Raw genomic sequence first — 20245 nt, 5'->3', positions numbered from 1 at the left:
ATTGAGTCAGTGATGCCATCCAGCTATCTCATCCTCTGTCGTCCCCTTCTCCTCCTGCCCCCAATCCCTCCCAACATCAGAGTCTTTTCCAATGAGTCACCTCTTCGCATGAGGTGGCCAAAGTACTGAAGTTTCAGCTTTAGCATCATTCCTTCCAAAGAAATCCCAGGGCTGATCTCCTTCAGGATGGAATGGACTGGTTGGATCTCCTTGCAGTCCAAGGGACTCTCAAGAGTCTTCTCCAACACCACAGTTGAAAAGCATCAATTCTTTAGCGCTCAGCCTTCTTCACAGTCCATCCATACATGACCACATCCATACATGACCACAGGAAAAACCATAGCCTTGACTAGACGGACCTTTGTTGGCAAAGTAATGTCTCTGCTTTTGAATATGCTATCTAGGTTGGTCATAACTTTCCTTCCAAGGAGTAAGCGTCTTTTAATTTCATGGCTGCAGTCACCATCTGCAGTGATTTTGGAGCCCAGAAAAGTAAAGTCTGACACTGTTTCCACTGTTTCCCCATCTATTTCCCATGAAGTGAGGGGACCGGATGCCATGATCTTCGTTTTCTGAATGTTGAGCTTTAAGCCAACTTTTTCACTCTCCACTTTCACCTTCATCAAGAGGCTTTTTAGTTCCGCTTCACTTTCTGCCATAAGGGTGGTGTCATCTGCATATCTGAGGTTATTGATATTTCTCCCGGCAATCTTGATCCCAGCTTGTGGTTCTTCCAGTCCAGCGTTTCTCATGATGTACTCTGCATATAAGTTAAATAAACAGGGTGACAATATACAGCCTTGACATACTCCTTTTCCTATTTGGAACCAGTCTGTTGTTCCATGCCCAGTTCTAACTGTTGCTTCCTGACCTGCATACAAATTTCTCAAGAGGCAGATCAGGTGGTCTGGTATTCCCATCTCTTTCAGAATTTTCCAGTTTATTGTGATCCACACAGTCAAAGGCTTTGGCATAGTCAATAAAGCAGAAATAGATGTTTTTCTGGAACTCTCTTGCTTTTTCCATGATCCAGCGGATGTTGGCAATTTGATCTCTGGTTCCTCTGCCTTTTCTAAAACCAGCTTGAACATCAGGAAGTTCACGGTTCACCTATTGCTGAAGCCTGGCTTGGAGAATTTTGAGCATTACTTTACTAGCGTGTGAGATGAGTGCAATTGTGCAGTAGTTTGAGCATTCTTTGGCATTGCCTTTCTTTGGGATTGGAATGAAAACTGACCTTTTCCAGTCCTGTGGCCACTGCTGAGTTTTCCAAATGTGCTGGCATAGTGAGTGCAGCACTTTCACAGCATCATCTTTCAGGACTTGGAATAGCTCAACTGGAATTCCATCACCTCCACTAGCTTTGCTCGTAGTGATGCTTTCTAAGGCCCACTTGACTTCACATTCCAGGATGTCTGGCTCTAGGTCAGTGATCACACCATCGTGATTATCTGGGTCGTGAAGATCTTTTTTGTACACTTCTTCTCTGTATTCTTGCCATCTCTTCTTAATATCTTCTGCTTCTGTTAGGTCCATACCATTTCTGTCCTTTATCGAGCTCATCTTTGCATGAAATGTTCCTTTGGTATCTCTGATTTTATTGAAGAGATCCTAGTCTTTCCCATTTTGTTGTTTTCCTCTATTTATTTGCATTGATTGCTGAAGAAGGCTTTCTTATCTCTTCTTGCTATTCTTTGGGACTCTGCATTCAGATGTTTATATCTTTCCTTTTCTCCTTTGCTTTTCGCTTTTCTTCTTTTCACAGCTATTTGTAAGGCCTCCCCAGACAGCCATTTTGCTTTTTGCATTTCTTTTCCATGGGGATGGTCTTGACCCTGTCTCCTGTACAATGTCACGAACCTCATTCCATAGCTCATCAGGCACTCTATCTATCAGATCTAGGCCCTTAAATCTATTTCTCACTTCCACTGTATAATCATAAGGGATTTGATTTAGGTCATACCTGAATGGTCTAGTGGTTTTCCTTACTTTCTTCAATTTAAGTCTGAATTTGGCAATAAGGAGTTCATGGTCTGAGCCACAGTCAGCTCCTGGTCTTGTTTTTGCTGACTGTATAGAGCTTCTCCATCTTTGGCTGCAAAGAATATAACCAATCTGATTACGGTGTTGACCATCTGGTGATGTCCATGTATAGAGTCTTCTCTTGTGTTGTTGGAAGAGGGTGTTTGTTATGACCAGTGCATTTTCTTGGCAAAACTCTATTAGTCTTTGCCCTGCTTCATTCCGTATTCCAAGGCCAAATTTGCCTGTTACCCCAGGTGTTTCTTGACTTCCTACTTTTGCGTTCCAGTCCACTATAATGAAAAGGACATCTTTTTTGGGTGTTAGTTCTAAAAGGTCTTGTAGGTCTTCATACAACTGTTCAACGTCAGCTTCTTCAACGTTACTGGTTGGGGCATAGACTTGGATTACTGTGATATTGAATGGTTTGCCTTGGAAACGAACAGAGATCATTCTGTCGTTTTTGAGATTGCATCCAAGTACTGCATTTCGGACTCTTTTGTTGACCATGATGGCCACTCCATTTCTTCTGAAGGATTCCTGCCCGCAGTAGTAGATACAATGGTCATCTGAGTTAAATTCACCCATTCCAGTCCATTTCAGTTCACTGATTCCTAGAATGTCGACATTCACTCTTGCCATCTCTTGTTTGACCACTTCCAATTTGCCTTGATTCATGGACCTGACATTCCAGGTTCCTATGCAATATTGCTCTTTATAGCATCGGACCTTGCTTCTATCACCAGTCACATCCACATCTGGGTATTGTTTTTGCTTTGGCTTCATCCCTTCATTCTTTCTGGAGTTATTTCTCCACTGATCTCCAGTAGCATATTGGGCACCTACTGACCTGGGGAGTTTCTCTTTCAGTATCCTATCATTTTGCCTTTTCATACTGTTCATGGGGTTCTCAAGGCAAGAATACTGAAGTGGTTTGCCATTCCCTTCTCCAGTGCACCACATATCGCAAATGTCCACATTTTCAAAGAGGGAAATTCTAGATGGTGAATTCTGGAAACTGAAGAATTAAGATTATTGATTATTTTACAATCATAGAACAGTTATTAAAGATTATTTTATAAACGAGAGAAGAAATGCCAGCAGTGGTTCACCATGGTGTGATTCAGTCGCCCAGGGTGTGGCTCTTCCTTGCCTTTGGGCCTCTAGCACATATCCTCTCATTCTAGGATAGTCTTCTGCAAGCAGACTGGCTCCTTTGGGCTCTTTGGGTCTCAGCTTCTGTGTTACCTCCTCAAAGAGAGCTTTCCCTGATCATTCCTTTTCTGTCACAGCAGTCTGTTCTTTTCCTTCATAGCACCTATCTCAATTTAAAAGGGTATATTTGCTATTTTCTTTCCTTAGGCAGTCCACCCATGTAAACAATAAACTCCATGAAGACATGGACCATGTCTGTTTGTTCACCACTCTGTATCCTACCCTATATGCCTATAACAGCACTTGACATTAGTAAATGCTTAATGTATATATATTAAGTAAATGACTGGATGACTTTCCTTGTCAGTGTTACTAGACTAGCAGACTAGGGGAACATCACAGAGACACCATATCTTGATTTCAGAAAAAAAAACTAACAGTTTCCTGATATGTTCTTTGAAAAAGATAGTGAATTTGCTAGAATACAGAAATACTTTTATTTGACTGGACAACTGCTGCTGCTGCTGCTGCTAAGTCACTTCAGTTGTGTCCGACTCTGTGCGATCCCATAAATGGCAGCCCACCAGGCTCCCCTGTCCCTGGGATTCTCCAGGCAAGAACACTGGAGTGGGTTGCCATTTCCTTCTCCAATGCATGAAAGTGAAAAGTGAAGTCGCTCAGTCATGTCTGACTCTTAGCGACCCCACGGACCGCAGCCTACCAGGCTCCTCCATCCATGGGATTTTCCAGGCAAGAGTACTGGAGTGGTTTGCCATCATCTTCTCCGAACAACAACTAAAGAGAATTAAATATCTAATTAGCTGGAGGGTTTGGTAGGACAGGGCTGTTTTTTTGTCATGGCCTGCCTGTAGGATAACCAATGACTTGGAAAAAGTCATTCCCGTGGGAGCAGCAGAGAGCATTAACAAAGAACCTCCCGAATTTCTGAAAACTGGTGAAAACTGTTACATATAAATATTAGGTAACATTTATCTGATGTTTACAATGAGCGAGGCCCTGTGTTGACAGCTCATATATATTATTTAATATAATCTTTAAAACAATGACCTATGACATGAATGTTATTTTATATATATGCTCCTTTTACAGATGAGAAAACAAGCTCAGGGAAGTTAATGGAGTTACCCAAAGTCTTGTTAGTGAAGGTCAGAGGTGGCAAATGAAGGAAACAAGTTAAGGAGAATGTTAGACAGCAAATCCTTAGGATTCAGTAGCTGACTGTGGCCTCTACTCTCCTATTCAGGAGCCAGGAGACACTGGGATTCTAGCTAAAGGCTTACAGCTAGGTTAGAAACTAACCTTTTCTTCTCCTTGGAGGAAAAGCTATGATCAACCTAGACAGCATATTAAAAAGCAGAGACATTACTTTGCCAACAAAGGTCTGTCTAATCAAATGTATGGTTTTTCCAGTAGTCATGTATGGATGTAAGAGTTGGACTATAAAGAAAGCTGAGCACTGAAAAATTGATGCTTATGAACTGTGTGTTCGAGAAGACTCTTGGGGGTTCCTTGGACTCTAAGGAGATCAAACCAGTCAATCCTAAATGAAATAAGTCCTGAATACTCACTGGAAGGACTGATGCTGAAGCTGAAACTGAAACTCCAATACCTTGGCCACCTGATGTGAAGAACTGACTCATTGGAAAAGACCTTGATGCTGGGAAAGACTGAAGGCAGGTGGAGAGGAGATGACAGAGGATGAGATGGTTGAATGGCATCACCAAGTTGATGGACATGAGTTTGCACAAGCTCTGGGAGCTGGTGATGGACAGGGAAACCTGCCATGCTGTAGTCCACTGGGTCACAAAGAGCTGGACACGACTGAGCGACCGAACTAGAAGTACAACTGAAATTAGCTAACATGATGCTTTAGGTGAAGATGAAAATGAGTAATTGGAGCAGCTTAGAGTTAATGGGGAACCAAGAACTAGAGAGGATTGTCGGGTCAGCAAGTCACTGTAGGATAAAGTTCAAGAGTAAAGCCCAGGCAATGACATAGGGATCAGAGTGGGCCTGGAAGCGTCAAGAGTATACTTGTGACAATGGGTTACTAACAGGGTATAGAATTATTTAAGGAAATGTCTGGCTCAAAAAGAGATTTTAATCTGGCAGAAATGGGAACAGCATAGACTGAGACAAGCAATCTCAATAGAGCATTCAGATTAAGAAAGATGAGAGATCTACTATAATTTTAAGTGGTAGTAACATTGGACTTTGAAAAAAATGCTTTAGTAGGGAGATGATAGTAGGTCTCTGAAGGGCTGACATTTAGCTCTGATGTGTTGATCCAGAGGAAAAAAGACAGGGCCAATAAATGCAAGTTACAAATAGATTTTTTTTTTTTTTTTAAGCACAGAAAAAAAGGCTTTTCTAATCACTGAAAATTACAATGAATTAAGTGCAGGGCATACTGGAAATGGGATCATGTGAAAGGTAGCTGAAGGATGTTTGTTTAAAGATTCGAAAGGAAGAAGAGATAATTGTGGGAACAGAGTGTATTGAGAAGTAGAAAAGAATGGAAACCAGGGTCCAGTTGGAGGCTGCTGCTGCTGCTAAGTTGCTTTAGTCGTGTCTGACTCTGTGCAACCCCAGAGATGGCAGCCCACCAGGCTCCCCCAGCCCTGGGGGCCTGCCTGAAAGCTGGAGGGATGTTCTCTCAGTTGAGGCTCCAAGGAAGAGACAGGGATGAATATAAAGAAAGGGACATGAAAGGAGGAGGAACAACAGAGTCCTATATAGGGTTCTCAATCTTCTCAGAGAGTTTTTTTGAGTTTTTAGTTGAAGTAAGGAGAGGGTGGGAAAAGAACATTAGACAAGAGATGAAGTTTTTGCTTTAACTGTAGAGATGACATACAGTTCAAGCAAAAGGGAAACAACTGTTTAGCTACAACTAACAGCAACAACAAAAGTGCATCCTAAAGGAAATCAGTCCTGAGTGTTCATTGGAAGGACTGATGCTGAAGCTGAAACTCCAGTACATTGGCCACCTGATGCGAAGAACTGACTCATTTGAAAAGACCCTGATGCTGGGAAAGATTGAAGGTGGGATGAGAAGGGGATGATAGATGATGAGATGGTTGGATGACATCACAGACTCAGTGGACCTGAGTGAGTAAATTCCGGGAGTTGGTGATGGACAGGGAGGCCTGGTGTGCTGCAGTCCATGGGGTCGCAAAGACTGATATCACTGAGCGACTGAACAAAAAAAAATCTTACTGTTTGAAATATTTCTTTCTCAGTGCTGGGCATAAGTGCCAGTCTCCTTGGTTTGGTTAGCATTTATTCCATTTCACCTCCGGAAATCTACTTAGCTCTCTTCTGTTAAGGGCATTATGATCTTAGCCACTAGACCACCAGGAAAGTCCTGAGGATTCATGTGTGTTTTTTTTTGTTTGTTTTGGGCCATGCAGTGCAGTATGTGGGATATTAAGTTCCCTGACCAAGGATTGAAACTGTGCCCCCTGCAGTGGAAGTGTGGAGTCCTAACCACTAGAACACCAGGGAATTCCCAAGTCTTCATGTTTTAAGAGTGTATTTCCAGCTCCCACCCCCAAAAGTAAACATTCCTACAGTCATGAATGCAGTCATGAATGGACTAATTTAGGAACAGCTGGCCAGGCGATTGTCCCAATGTCTGGAATCTGTAAAATTTAGTTAAGGTTTGGCCCTAGGGAAAAGGATTAGGTATAGTCCTATACAGGAAGAGGGATTACTTTGCAGGCCTAATGAAGAAAAATTCCAGTCCTTTTCTTTATCTTTCCATTGTGAGTGAAGAGGGTGATAGGTCATCTCCCCAGAGGCTGCACTGAGCAGATAAGACACCACAGCAGTAGAGAAGGCCTCTCTTCTCTAATCCTCTAAATGGGGTTGGCTTAAGTTTGGAAGAGAGATGGGCTCCTGGAAAGGAATTCCCACCATGATGTCAAGATTGCTAGGCATCAAACCACTTCCTAATATGGATAGGGAGAGAATACGATTCAATTGTAAGTAGTGCCTGTCTGTCTCTTTTATGAGCTTATGTGGGTGGGGGCACATCCCCATATCATACATTACAGGTAGCAACCTCTGCCCTGATGACTCTTACTCTAGGAAAAAGAGTAATCTTAAGAAAATGAGGATGGAGTGCAGGCTGTTCACAAGGGAAGAGTTCCAGTATGGGGTGGTGGTGAAGAGGGGAGAGACAGTTTTGGCTTTTTCTAATGGATATCTCTTCCTTTCAACCTTGTAAAGTAGAGACTGTTTATTCTTCCCAATCCTGCAGGAAACGGGGGCAGGGGACCATGCTTCTCCTTAGTTCACCGCTACTTTCAGATGATCATGCTCTCATCCTCTTGTAAAAACTCCTTCTCTGAAGCTTATACCATTTGGCTCTACTGTCCTTTATCCCTCCTGCTTACTGAAAACTCCTGTGCCTATTAAATAATCCCTCTGTGCCAAACTGGGTATGTGTATGTATGTGCTAAGTCACTTAAGTCGTCCGACTCTTTGAGACCCTATGGGCTGTAGCCAGCCAGACTCCTCTGTCCCTGAGATTCTCCAGGCAAGAATACTGGAGTGGGTTGCCATGCCCTCCTCCAGAGGATCTTCTGACCCAGGTTTCTAACTTGTGTCTCTTAGGTCTCCTGCATTGGCAGGCAGGTTCTTTACCACTAGTGCCACCTGGGAAGCCCTCCTATCTGGGTGGTTTTAGGAAAATCCACTTGATCAGTAGTTAGTTCTTGGTCTTCTCAACCTATACTCCTACTTTCAATTCCTTAACTTTACCATTTCTGGCAACACAAGTTTTTCTTGATGGCAGCCTAAGGGCTTTAATAAAGAATGGGAGAGGAAGCATTCTTGATGTGAAAACATTCATGGTGCAAGAATTGGCTGGTGTTTATTTGAAGACGCATTGAAAGACTGGGGTTGTCAGCTGTGACATATAATGATGGAATAGCACAGACGTTGAATTTCAATAATATCTAGTGAAGGTTCAAGATATGGATTTTACCTTTATGCCAAGTTTCCTGGAAACCTGAGTTTGGAGATAGCTTTTAACTTTCCCTGTTAGCTGCCTTTCTGGGGATAGCTGACGCTTTCGACAACTTCTCCTCTTGACACACTCTCTTCCTTCTAATTCTGTGACAACTAGGAACCAGGGTTTTTTCTTCCTCACTGGCTGTTCCTTTCCAAAGATTCTCCAAGGGCTCTTCTACTTACGGCTTCAGTGCTAGACTTCACCAAGGCCTCTGCATAGCCCTCTGCTGCTCTCTGGGGGAGCGTATTCAAATCTATGGCTTCAACAACCACTCTAATGTCCATGATTCAGAATTTCTGGCCTATACATCATTGGAGTTTTTAAAAAGCAGCTTTCTATAAAAGTAATGTATGTTATGTACACAGTAAAACAAATTCAAACAGTAAAAATGAATCTAAAATAAAAAGTATGTTTCATCCCTCCCAAGCCCATTTCATAACTCATTTTTTAATACTTGTATAAATATGCGTGTATTCTTTTGCACTTGCTTTTTTTTTTTCCAACTTAATATAACTTTCTCCCATGTTTTAGATTCGTACATTCAACTGTCATTTGGACAATTCTATCTGGCTGTCCCACAGTTATCTAAAATTCCTTCCTTTTCTGTGAAATTCTCCCATATGCTATCCCCTGCTGCTATCCCCTTTTTACCATTAACATTGTGATGAAAATTGTCTTTATACATTGTGCCTTTCTAGTAACTCAATTTACCTCGTTGTTTCTACCCCACCATATTTTTGAAACAGCTTTCTCCAAAGTTACTAAATGACTTACTTGTTGCAAAATCCAACGGACACATTGTAGTCCACATCTTAACGCGATTTTTTTTTTTTTTTTCTGCTTTAATACTGACCAATTTCCTTGATATTTCTGGTTTCTTCTTTCTACTTGTCCCTTCTCGGTGTCCTCTTTTTCCCTCTTTCCTCACCTCATCTCTTAAATGCAGGTATTCCTCTTTCTAGGCCATCTTATCCACTTCCATGGTTTCAACAACACACACTAAACTTTCCTTTTGGACTCCCAACCCACATTATGTAACATTCCATTGTCTAACGGATATCCCACAGGCACTTAAAACTCATTCTCTCCCCCACCTTCCCCGACCTCAAATAATGAAAATGGCATCATTAGTCCCTAGGTGCCTAAGCCAGAACACCGAGAAAAACCTTGGATTCCTCCCTCGGCCTCATATCCATTTCGGATCATTCCCACCCTCCCCCGCCACCATCGGTACACACCCTTTTACAGGCCAGACCACTGTGATCTCTCTTCGGGATAAGAGCGTCCTAACCGTTCTTGGGTCTAACTTCGCCCCCTCCAATTCATTCTACCCATTGCTACCCCTGATCTTTTAAAATGCAAATGTATTTGTTTACACCTCAGCTAAGACTCTTCAAAACCTATTCATTATCCTTAGGAAAATAATTTACGTGGCCTTGCGTAAACTAGCCCCTCCCAACCTCACAGAACTCATCTATTTACCCCTCTTTAGCCATACCATACTGCTGGCAGCTCCAGAAGGTACCCAGTCTCCCACCCCCAATTCCCAACAGTCCAGGATTCAGCTCAGGTGACACTTCCTTCAGGAAGCGAGTGCTCAAAAAGCAAATGCTCAAAGAGTGAAATCCGAGAGGGCAACAGACCAGTGATTTCTGTTCCGGACCTAAGTTTACGGAACGTCCGGGTTATCAGGAAGCTCAGGGCAAAGGTCAAACCCAGACCGTGAACCTTCCCCCAAGTTCGTAGGGCAATCGGACCCTCGTAACATTCCGCCCTTCTGCGTCATGGCTGCCAGTCGCAGTCTGTCAGTGGATCTTGAGGTCGACACCAGCCAGCTCGGGTCCCACCAACGTTTCCACACTAGAGAGTGCAACCTCTCACAGGCCTTACTACCGCCCTAAAGCCGTAGAGAAGAAAAACGTGCGTTGCCAGCTTGCCCCAAAGCAAGATGGCTGCCAATCTCTAGTCTCCGGTACCAAAGTGAAGCTATCCACTCCCTGTTTAATGCCGCTGCCAGGCTGCCCTCACCTAGCATGGCTACTCCGGCTCATGCCTCACTATGGTCTCGAAGCCGCCACTAACCGGCCAGGTTCCGGGAGGCGGTGTTCAGGATGCAGCCACCCCCGCCCGCCTCTCCCCTCCCCCACGCCCGCGGTGGCGGCGGCGGCGGCGGCGGCGGCTGGAGCCCGGATGCGGCGCCGTGAGACAGGCCCGGGAGCGCGGCGCGGATGGATCCAACATGGCGGCGCCGAACCTGAGCCGAGAGTGAGGCGGCGGGGCGGCCGGAGTGGGGAGGGGGAGTCGAGCGGGACGGGGCGGGGCCGGGCGGGGCCGCGAAGGGCTTGGGGAAGGAAAGTGGAGGGGGAGGCGGTGGCGACGTCCAGCTTGAGAACCTCAGGAGAGGGAGGTGACGGGACGCTGCGAGGTGGGGGAGGGGAGCGGCCGAGGGGGCGTGCGGGGGAGGTGGCAACTGTGCGGGAAGGCAGGGTCGAGGCGGAGGAGTGGGGCAGGGGAGGGGCGTAAACAAGGGCCGAGGCTGGGCCGGGCTGGGGGTGTTAGAGAGGCCGAGGTGGGGAGTGGGGCTGCGAGCCCGCCGGGCCAAGGGGGCAGGAGCGGGAGGGAGGGGCTGAGGGTGTGAAGGAGAAGGGGGCTTGTGGCAAGTGGTGGGAAGAAGAGCTGGACTCGCGTTAGGGCTGTAGTGGGGAGGTGAGAGGTGAAGATTGGGTTTGAGACGTCTGGGGGGAGGTTCTGAAGGTGTTAAATTGGAGGTGGGAGGGGGAAGGGCCTAGGGGAGAATTTGGGTGGAAAAGGAGAAAACGGAGGTTTGGGGACTGGAGAGCGTGTCGGTGTAACGAGGTAATGGAGAAAGTGAGAGACTAGGAGGAAAGTTTGGGAGGAAGGGGAATGGGATGGGAGATAGGACAGTGGAGCTGCACGAATGATAGAGGTTCAGGGGTTTCCCTTTCCCCTGTGGAAAGGAAGAGAGAGCAGAGTTAAGCAGCATCAGTTGCAGCCAATTCTAATTGCCAGGCCTTTTAGCTTTTCCTAGGGTGGGACGGGCAGAAGGGAATGGTCTTGTGGGTTTAGAGAACTGGGGTTGGATGAAGGTTCAGCTGGATTTCCCAAAGCACCCTTGTTTTTCCTGGTTACGAAAAGAAGGGGCAAGGCGGACCCTGGTATCGCTGTTGTGTGGAAGGAGTAAAGGACTTTCCTAGTTTTAAGTAATTATCGATGTCGGAATGGGGAAACATGCATGCCGTGTTGGGCCTCTGTATGCTGAAGTCAAGGCTCTGAAGTCTGAGAAAGGGATCAGAAAACGCAGGATGGCATCTGGGCAGCCGTGCTAATTAAATGAGCGCTTTAGTTTCCAGATTGTTTATTTTGCTGTTTAGTGCTGGGAGGGAGGGTCAGTACCCGTGTATAAAAAAATGTTCCCGGTGAAATGTAGGTGTTTGAGTGGATCCTGCCCCAGTGGGTTTTTCGTTCTCACTGTGTACTAGGTAAGGGAAAGAGTGAAGACAGAATTTGGAGGATAGTTGCGGTCTCTCAAGTGAAGTGATGAAAAGAAGGTGCCGCCTTTCGCTGTAACCACTTTCCTCCTGGTTCATCTAAAGATGAAGTCAGTGTTGATAGTATAACAAAGTAGGTGGGCCTCACAAGAGAGTGAGGAGTGAGGTGTCAGAGGATAATTGGTTTCCCCCCTACAAGTTGTTAAATTTGGGACTTTTTTGCGTAAACCACTGAGACTGGACATTCTCAGAGTTGGTATTGTTTAGTGAATTGGGTAATAGAAGGTTAGGAAAGCCTGGGGACTTTGTTGGAAGTGAGTTCTCCCATTTAGCTTAGAGTGTATCATTACAATTGAAATAGCTTTAGGCTTGTCTGTATATTTTTGCAGCTGAAATTGACTCTTTGGGCCTTTGAGGTGTCAAAGTAAAGCTTGAAAATTGACACTTTCCCCCCTTATTTGTTTTTGTTTTGCTGCTGGCTTTGAATCTTGTGCTAGGAAGAGACCTGGGAAATTAAGTTTCCTGCAGAGGTAAGTCTGGAACTTTTTGTTTGTTTTCAAACAATGAAAGGGAATGGAAATGACATATTGAGGGTTGAGTGCAGTAATGGAGTAGATGACAGGAAAAATGGGTTTTCACTCACCCAACCAAGTGCATAAGATTTGTTACAGTCGTTGTCTCTTTAGGTCGCTGGAAACTGATAGGAGGGAAAAGAGAACAGAAATTAGGTGTCTTAGGACCAGCCTCCAGCCCTGTTTTGTCACTGTCTAGTTGTCTTGGTCAGCTCTGAGAGAAACATTTGTAAACATGTGGAATTTTGTACTCTAGCACAGTGTCTCCCAAGGTTGCCTTGGAGGGTTGCTGAGACACCTGCTGCGGGCTGCTGCGGGCAGGCTTTTCTTCCAGCTTACTCTTTCTCCTAGTTGTTTTGGAAGTTTCATTTTGAAAACATACTTTGTAATTCTGACTTCCAGATATTTGGTTACATTTTCTGGGTCCTACCAGCAAGAAAGCTCTTTCTTTATGTAGTTTTAGTCATTTTTAAGGTTTTTCCATATCCTTTATATTTCAAGTTTTAAGACATCACCCTTTCTCAGATTTTCCCTCTCAAAAGGGCTTGTGAGAGAGTCAGACACCTCCAGTTCTGTTGGGATGAAACTACTGTTGTTTTCATTTTAAGACATCACTCTCTTTAATTTCTTCCACATGACTTCCAAGGGCTTCTGAGAAAATCAAATACCTCAAAAAATACAGATCTCATTCCTGGTTGGAATGAAACTAGACTTTGCTTGGGAGTAGAAACCTAACAGACAACAATTAATCGAGAGGAAGGCCTGTAGATACATAGAGACTGTTGGCCCTTGGCTGGCTTGTGCCTACCTAAAGAAAACAAACAATAAAAACTCCTACAGTGCCCGGAAATGCAGCAATTCATCAGAATAAAGGATTAGTCTCGGGAACCCCTCCCGGGTGATCTAGATGTTAGGCTCCCAGATAGACCCAAACCAGCCTGCAGGATCAGGACTCTTGTTTACTGGAGTGTTGTCTCTGCTGTCTGGCAGTATTTCAGGCACCAAGATTCTGAAGTTCTTCCTCATCTTCTGTTTGGAGGATGTACATTCTCCTCACTGCTCTGATACTTTTCATCTAGAATCTCTGTATAATTTCTGCGTAGTTCCCTCGATTCACTGCCACAGTAAGCTGAATATATTTTGGTTTAAGAGGAAGTTGGCCACGTTCTTTGAGTGCTGAAGTTAGATTCTTGGAACCCGCATGTGGATTGCTGAGTGAGTGAACTCGCCATCACAGATGATAATTAAGTGGGGAGGGCTGCCTATTAGCCTGCATGTCAGCCTCCTGACATTTCTCCCAAGGACAAGCATGGCCTTGGGAAACTTCTCCCTCTTGTACATTTTGCTTTATTGCATAAGTGCTGTAAGTCTGCTCAGCAGCCTAACAAAGAAGGGTCTGCTCTTGATCTCATTTGGGGACTTTAAAGATGGTTGCAAGGTTTCAGTGCAGGGTCCTTTCTGTCTTGCAGAGGATGGCATTTCTCTAATCTTCACAGCAATTTAGATTGAATTAGGTCAGATTATACCTCCTGGGATGGGGTGGAAGGGAGTGTAGCCCTGTCCCTGCTGTTCACCTAAATGGCAGCAGCAGGTGATAGAGAAGCCAAAGCTGGAGCAGGATGAAACTCCTTAGTTAAGTTAAATGAGTCTTTGTCTGACTGGCTCTTCTTCTGGAATATTGTTTGCTGGGTTTTGGTTGGAGGGACCAGATGACTTCCTTCTCCAGATAGAAGATGGCAAGTGACAGTGCTGTCTCTTCTTTTGACCCTTCATCATGCTCCATCTAGAATAGGATTTCTCATCTTTAGCATTATTGATATTTTGGATCAGATAATTCTTTGTTGTAAGAGGCCATCCTGTGCTTTATAGGATGTCTGGCATTATCCATTGCATTTACTCATTGCATGCCAGCAGCGCCCTCCGTTACCACCCTCACTTCCCACTCCCCATTCATGACGATCTAAAAAGTCTCCAGACATTGCTGAATGTCCCCTGGTGGGCAAAATTGCCCTGATTGAGAACCACTGACCTAGAAGCTCTGATAAATCCTGTCACTTTGACCCAGCCTAGGATCTACGACTTAACAGTGGCTGTTTCCCCCTCAGATCTAGGGATGTAACCCTCAGAATTGAGGTCTATCGTAGAATTGCATCCATTGATATATAGTTAGGACCACAGGGCTTTCTTGTATTCTGCTTCATTTTCCAGTGACCAGGTATGTGGGGACAATTTCCTGGGGTTTATAGTCAGGACACTTTGAACTAGGGAACTCTGGAGCAGCCTACTTTTCTGATTGGTTGAATGTGAAACCTGCCCATCTGTTTTTTTCTGGGATCCACAGAATAGACAGCTGGCCAAGGGGAACAGGTGGGATAGGAACAAGGCGAAGTTGTAGGGGCTCTAAGGAGGCTCAGTTTTCTCATGTGAGCCTTCTGCTATGAGCAAGAAGTTGTTTTCCTTCAGGCCCCTCTATTTGTAGCCAGTGACTGTAGCAGGGGAAACGAGAGGAAGAAACGAGGAAAACCAGTCAACAGTTGAGTAGCCATATTCCCAGTTGTTTCCCATGCTTTGGGTGGGATGTCTGGTTCTCATAACTAGATGTGGGCTGTGTTTCCTGTCCACATTCTGAACCCATGTCACAGGGCTAGGTGATTTCAGGTTGGACCTCCCGTTTTCTTAAGGGTGTGAGTCTCTCTGTGCATTTGTTTCAGGATTAAAAGAGAAGACCAGGTCCTACTTGCTCTTCAGTTTTCTGAGTCTACAGTTGCTTGACTCTTCTGAAGTAGTTTATCATTTTATTCTCCCTTTTAACATAGCCTCAGTTTCTTGGAGTATAAAATGGACAGAACAGCCTGTATTATTGTTGAGTAGGTTGCTATGGTAGTGGTAGTTTTACAGTATGGGGAACGCTAGAGAATATGCATGTTACCTGAGCTGCGTGTACTTTTAATGGGGTCCTCTTACTCTTGGACTTAAGTGAGTTTATTCTTAACTGGTATTGCTTGTGGAGATCTCTTGGAGGTTCAGTTCATTTCAACAGCAGGTTGCTCCTAGTATATGCCAAGCCCTGTCCATTGCTCGGCACTATAGCTATAAAGATGAATATGACCTAGTCCCTCTACTTGAGTTGCTTAAGATATGATAGGCGTACAGGTAATTTTCGTACCCTCTGATAAATGGTTTAAGGGAAATATATGTACAGTGTTCCATAGGAACTTGGAAGAGGCCTACTTAACCCCAGCATGGGCTGTAGAGAATGAATTTGAAGATGGCATCTGGACTGATTTTTTTTTTTTTTTTTTAGTATTTGTTTATTAGTATTTTTTTTTAGTATTTATTTATTTCATTTTTGGCTGCGTGGGGTATTAGCTGAGGCACACAGGATCGTCTGTTGTGGCACATGGGCTTAGTTGCCCTGTGGCATGTAGGATCTTAGTTCTCCATCAGGGATTGACCCTGTGTCCCCAGCTTTGGAAGTCAGATTCTTAACCATTGGACCACCAAGGAAGTCCCTGAACTGATTCTTAAAGGATGAGTAGGAATTAGCCATCTGAAAAAAGGTGTAATGGGGCATATGGAAAAGAAGGGAAGGGCCACTCAGGCAAAGAGAATAGTCTAAAGATAGTTATGGAGAAATGAGTTGTGTGATATATGTGAACTATAGACTAATGATTAACGTTAGAGAAATAAAAAGTGACAAAGACCTGATCTTGGATGGTTTGGTGTGTTGGGTAAGGAATCTGGAGTATTCTTATTGGTAAGGAGAGGATTGTGCATGTGAATTCACTTCAGTCGTGTCTGACTCTTTGTAACGCTGTGGACTGTAGCCCGCCAGGCTCCTCTGTCCATGGGATTCTCCAGGCAAGAATACTGGAGTGGGCTGCCACGTCCTCCTCCAGGGGATCTTACTGATCCAGAGAGCAAACCCACATCTCTTATGTCTCCTGCGTTGGCAGGTGGGTTCTTTACCACTAGCACCACCTGGGAAACTCAAGGAGAGAATTGTGGAGAGGTGTTAAGATGAAAAGTGATGTGGTCAGTTGTGCATTTTAGATAATCTAGCTGGATGTAGGGGATGGATTTAGACAGGTTAAGATTGGTTGTAAGGAGAGCCCTTAAAGAGGCTTCTGCAGTAATCCAGGTGAGAGATTATTGGGACCTGAACCAGCATGATGGTAGTAGGGGGGTGGAAAGGTGAGGCAAATTTAGGAAATAGAAAGTAGTATCAACAGGAATTTATAATTGTTTGGGTGATTGGAGGTTGTGGTCAGAGGGTGTAGTAGTATTGGGTGGTACTTGGTAGGGTAGTAAATATGAGTGGCTAGAGATGAAAGCTGTTTGACTTGAGGATTGGTTTTTAGCTGGGTCACTGACATTACCCACAATGATGGAGGAAATGTGTGAATCAAATGCCAAAATGCATCATAAATGTAGGACTGTGCTTGGTCATTGACGGGGGATTGGTAAACGACAACCATGAGGAAAGGTTAGACAGTGGCATAGATCCAAATGGTGTGTGACCATCAGGAGAATACAGGTGGCATAGGAGAATTCCACGAATGCTCAGTGTAGGAGCGTAGTGATGTTTGTTGATTTAAATCCATGAGTTTTGGTGGATATTTGATTAACTTTCTCAGCAGTTATTATTCTCCTGGACTTGATTTGATTGTAGGAGAAATGAGGATAGGTCTGTGAAGGGATGAGTCTGGTCTGCAGAGGCCAAGGATGCTTGTCTCTTTGAAATCTCCTAACCAGTTAGAAAAGTTTTACGGTGATTTTATGTGCATATTCTCACTGGATTCTTAATAACTCTGAGGAGTAGTCTTTCCTCCTTGTTTTGTAGATGGGGACACTGAGGCTTTCAAGCTAAGTGACTTACTTAAGGTCACGTAGCTACAGTTTATATGGGCAGAATTAAAACTAGTTCAGACTTTCAGTTTCCCTGCTGTCAGCCCCTAAGTTTATCTGATGCAGCTTCTGTGTTAGAATTTAGAGTGAATTTTCTACTTCTCTTCATTTTGCTTTCATTTAAGGGATGAATTGATCAGGGGCACTGTCAGGGAGAGCACACAGGACCAAAAACAGTATTTTGGAGGCCAGAGCAACAATCGCAACAATGTCTGCTGAATATGTAACACTAAACTTGCAAATTAGTGAGTCTTCCTTAGCAGATGTGACTATCTTTCTCTAGTAAGATCTGGACTTAGGGCACTATCTGCTGAATATAGAGAGCTCTGTGCTTTATTTTTTAATAAATATTTTACAGGCACTTCCCTGGCAGTCCAGTGGTTGAGGGTCCATGCTTCCAATGCAAGGGATGTGAGTTCGATCCCTGATCAAGGGACATAAGATCCTGCATGCTGCACAGTGAGCCAAAAAAATCAACAACTTTGTAAAAATTAATAAATGCTCATTAAGCACTACACAGTGCCAGGCATTGTGTTAGCCTCTGAGAATATAGGATCGGCTAAGACTAGTTCCTAACATTGAGTGGTTCACAGGTTCTTTCCTTGTCCTTACAGTATAGTGGGGATTGCAGCTGCTGAGCAGGGATTCTGGAAAGCACTGTGTACCTGAGCCCCCAGCATGGCGGGCCTAAAGCGGAGGGCAAGCCAGGTGTGGCCCGAAGAGCACGGTGAGCAGGAGCACGGGCTGTACAGCCTGCACCGCATGTTTGACATCGTGGGCACCCACCTGACACACAGAGACGTGCGTGTTCTTTCCTTCCTCTTTGTTGACGTCATTGATGACCACGAGCGTGGCCTCATCCGAAATGGACGTGACTTCTTACTGGCGCTGGAGCGCCAGGGCCGCTGTGATGAGAGTAACTTCCGCCAGGTGCTGCAGCTGCTGCGCATCATCACTCGCCATGACCTGCTGCCCTACGTCACTCTCAAGCGGAGACGGGCTGGTGAGGGTGCACTTGGGGCTGGGACCCTGGGATCAGGGGAGAGCTGTGGGCGGCCCGGAGTCAGCAGCGTAGGCGTCCAGGCAGAAGGAGGCATTGACTCCGGGGAGTCCTGAGAAGGACGTTTCGAGGTGCATTGGAGGATTGGACTAGGAGAAGGGAAGGGTGTATCTTCTCCTGAGTGAGTCCCTCTCCCCCTACAGTGTGCCCTGATCTTGTAGACAAATACCTGGAGGAGACATCAGTTCGCTATGTGACACCCAGAGCCCTCAGCGACCCAGAACCGAGGCCTCCCCACCCCCCTAAAACAGGTGAGATATTAACTCTCCCTAATTTCCATAATCAAGAAAGAGGATGCTGGACCCATCTTTTGCCAGCCTAAATGAAAGGACACTGTCCTCCCACATCTGCTCCTCCTTCAAAATCAGATGAGGTGTTAATGCTTCATCTAGGTCCTATAATGGTTCCCATATTGTGTCTGCCTTTCAAGTCCCATTATTGATACTGCTGTAGTGCTGAGTCTGAATGATCCCTCCACATTCCAAGTGAATTGTCTCTGTTTCTGCTTTTCCCCTGCTGTGTCTCCCTGTTTCCCTCTGGTCAGTGCCTCCCCACTATCCTGTGGTGTGCTGCCCTGCTTCGGGCCCTCAGATGTGTAGCAAGCGGCCAGCTCGAGGGAGAGCCACACTTGGGAGCCAGCGGAAACGCCGGAAGTCAGTGACACCAGATCCCAAGGAGAAGCAGACATGCGGTGAGAAAGTTCAAGGGTTCTAGAGGCGGAGTAGACTGGAGGGGAAATAGAACTGCTGAAATACTGGGCATGCTGAGTTGCTTATAGTCGTGTCCGACTCTTTGCAACACTGGACTGTAGCCCACCAAGCTCCTCTGTCCATGGGATTCTCCAGGCAAGAATCCTGGAGGGTTGCCATTTCCTTCTCCAGGGGATCTTCCCAATCCCTGTCTCTTCGTATCTCCTGCAGTGGCAGCTGGGTTCTTTCCCCCCACCGCCACCTGGGAAGCCTCAGAACACTGGGCAGCTTAGGCTATTTAGAGCGAGGCTCACTTTGACTGCTGTTGCACAGTGAGGTTGAATGTTACAGTCTCTGGGTGGAGAACTCTGTCTTTGTGGCAGAGTACATGTCAACTCTTTCTAAGTAATAACTAGATGAAAAGGATGCTCTTAGGACATCCTTATTGTAGTATGACTCAAGTCATGATAGAATATTAAAGTGAACTTCTGTTAATTAGGAAAATCTCTTAGAATCAAGGTGCTACTTGTGAGTGATGGAAATAATCTGACCTGGGCATGTCCCATGTAAGGGAACCTCTTGAATTGAGGCAAGGATTTCAGAGCTTCATAGAAAAGAACTAGTCCTGGGAAGAGGTAGAGAAGCTGTCAGGTGTTGTTCCCAACTGTGCTACTCTGCCGTTCTTTTCAACTTTTCAAAACTTGGGTGTAGACTCAGCTCTCACTGCAATCTCTTCTGTGTGTCTTCTTTTCCCCACAGACATCAGACTGCGGGTTCGGGCTGAATACTGCCAGCATGAGACTGCTCTGCAGGGCAACGTCTTTTCTAACAAGCAGGACCCACTTGAGCGCCAGTTTGAGCGCTTTAACCAGGCCAACACCATCCTCAAGTCCCGGGACCTGGGCTCCATCATCTGTGACATCAAGTTCTCTGAGCTCACCTACCTCGATGCATTCTGGCGCGACTACATCAATGGCTCCTTACTAGAGGCACTTAAAGGTGTCTTTATCACAGACTCCCTCAAGCAGGCTGTGGGCCACGAAGCCATTAAGCTGCTGGTGAATGTGGACGAGGAGGACTATGAGCTGGGCCGACAGAAACTCCTGAGGAACTTGATGCTGCAAGCATTGCCCTGACCTTTTTCCCCTTCTCACTTCTCTGGGGACTTCTCACCGCCCACCTCTGGAGCTTACATACTGTTCTGGGGTTTGTTCTCTACCCTTCCAACCAATCACACCCCTGCCTTTTTTTTTTTTTTTAAAGGAAAAGACAAAAGAAAAATGGAAGTGGTG

The 20245-nt window shown here is 45.2% G+C and overlaps 1 protein-coding gene across 4 annotated transcripts; it reads left to right on the top strand.

The window, feature by feature from the left end:
• The first annotated feature begins 10254 nt into the window (after positions 1–10254).
• On the top strand, positions 10255–20210 carry DEDD (death effector domain containing). 4 transcript variants are annotated; one of them, XM_070366363.1, is made up of 6 exons: positions 10255–10480; positions 12222–12254; positions 17819–18207; positions 18408–18515; positions 18809–18955; positions 19713–20210. In XM_070366363.1, the coding sequence occupies exons 3-6, from the start codon at positions 17883–17885 to the stop codon at positions 20087–20089; spliced, it is 957 nt and encodes a 318-aa protein (XP_070222464.1). In that variant the 5' UTR covers positions 10255–10480; positions 12222–12254; positions 17819–17882; the 3' UTR covers positions 20090–20210. The 4 variants fall into 4 exon arrangements, with proteins under 4 accessions (XP_070222464.1, XP_070222457.1, XP_070222468.1 ...); XM_070366367.1 differs by lacking the exon at positions 10255–10480 and adding an exon at positions 10546–10640; XM_070366356.1 differs by lacking the exon at positions 12222–12254 and having other exon boundaries at positions 10257–10480.
• The last annotated feature ends 35 nt before the right edge of the window (positions 20211–20245 follow it).

This window comes from Bos mutus, chromosome 3 (assembly GCF_027580195.1).
Source record: "Bos mutus isolate GX-2022 chromosome 3, NWIPB_WYAK_1.1, whole genome shotgun sequence".
Lineage (NCBI taxonomy): Eukaryota > Metazoa > Chordata > Mammalia > Artiodactyla > Bovidae > Bos > Bos mutus.
This window is presented reverse-complemented; position numbering and strand designations above follow the sequence as displayed.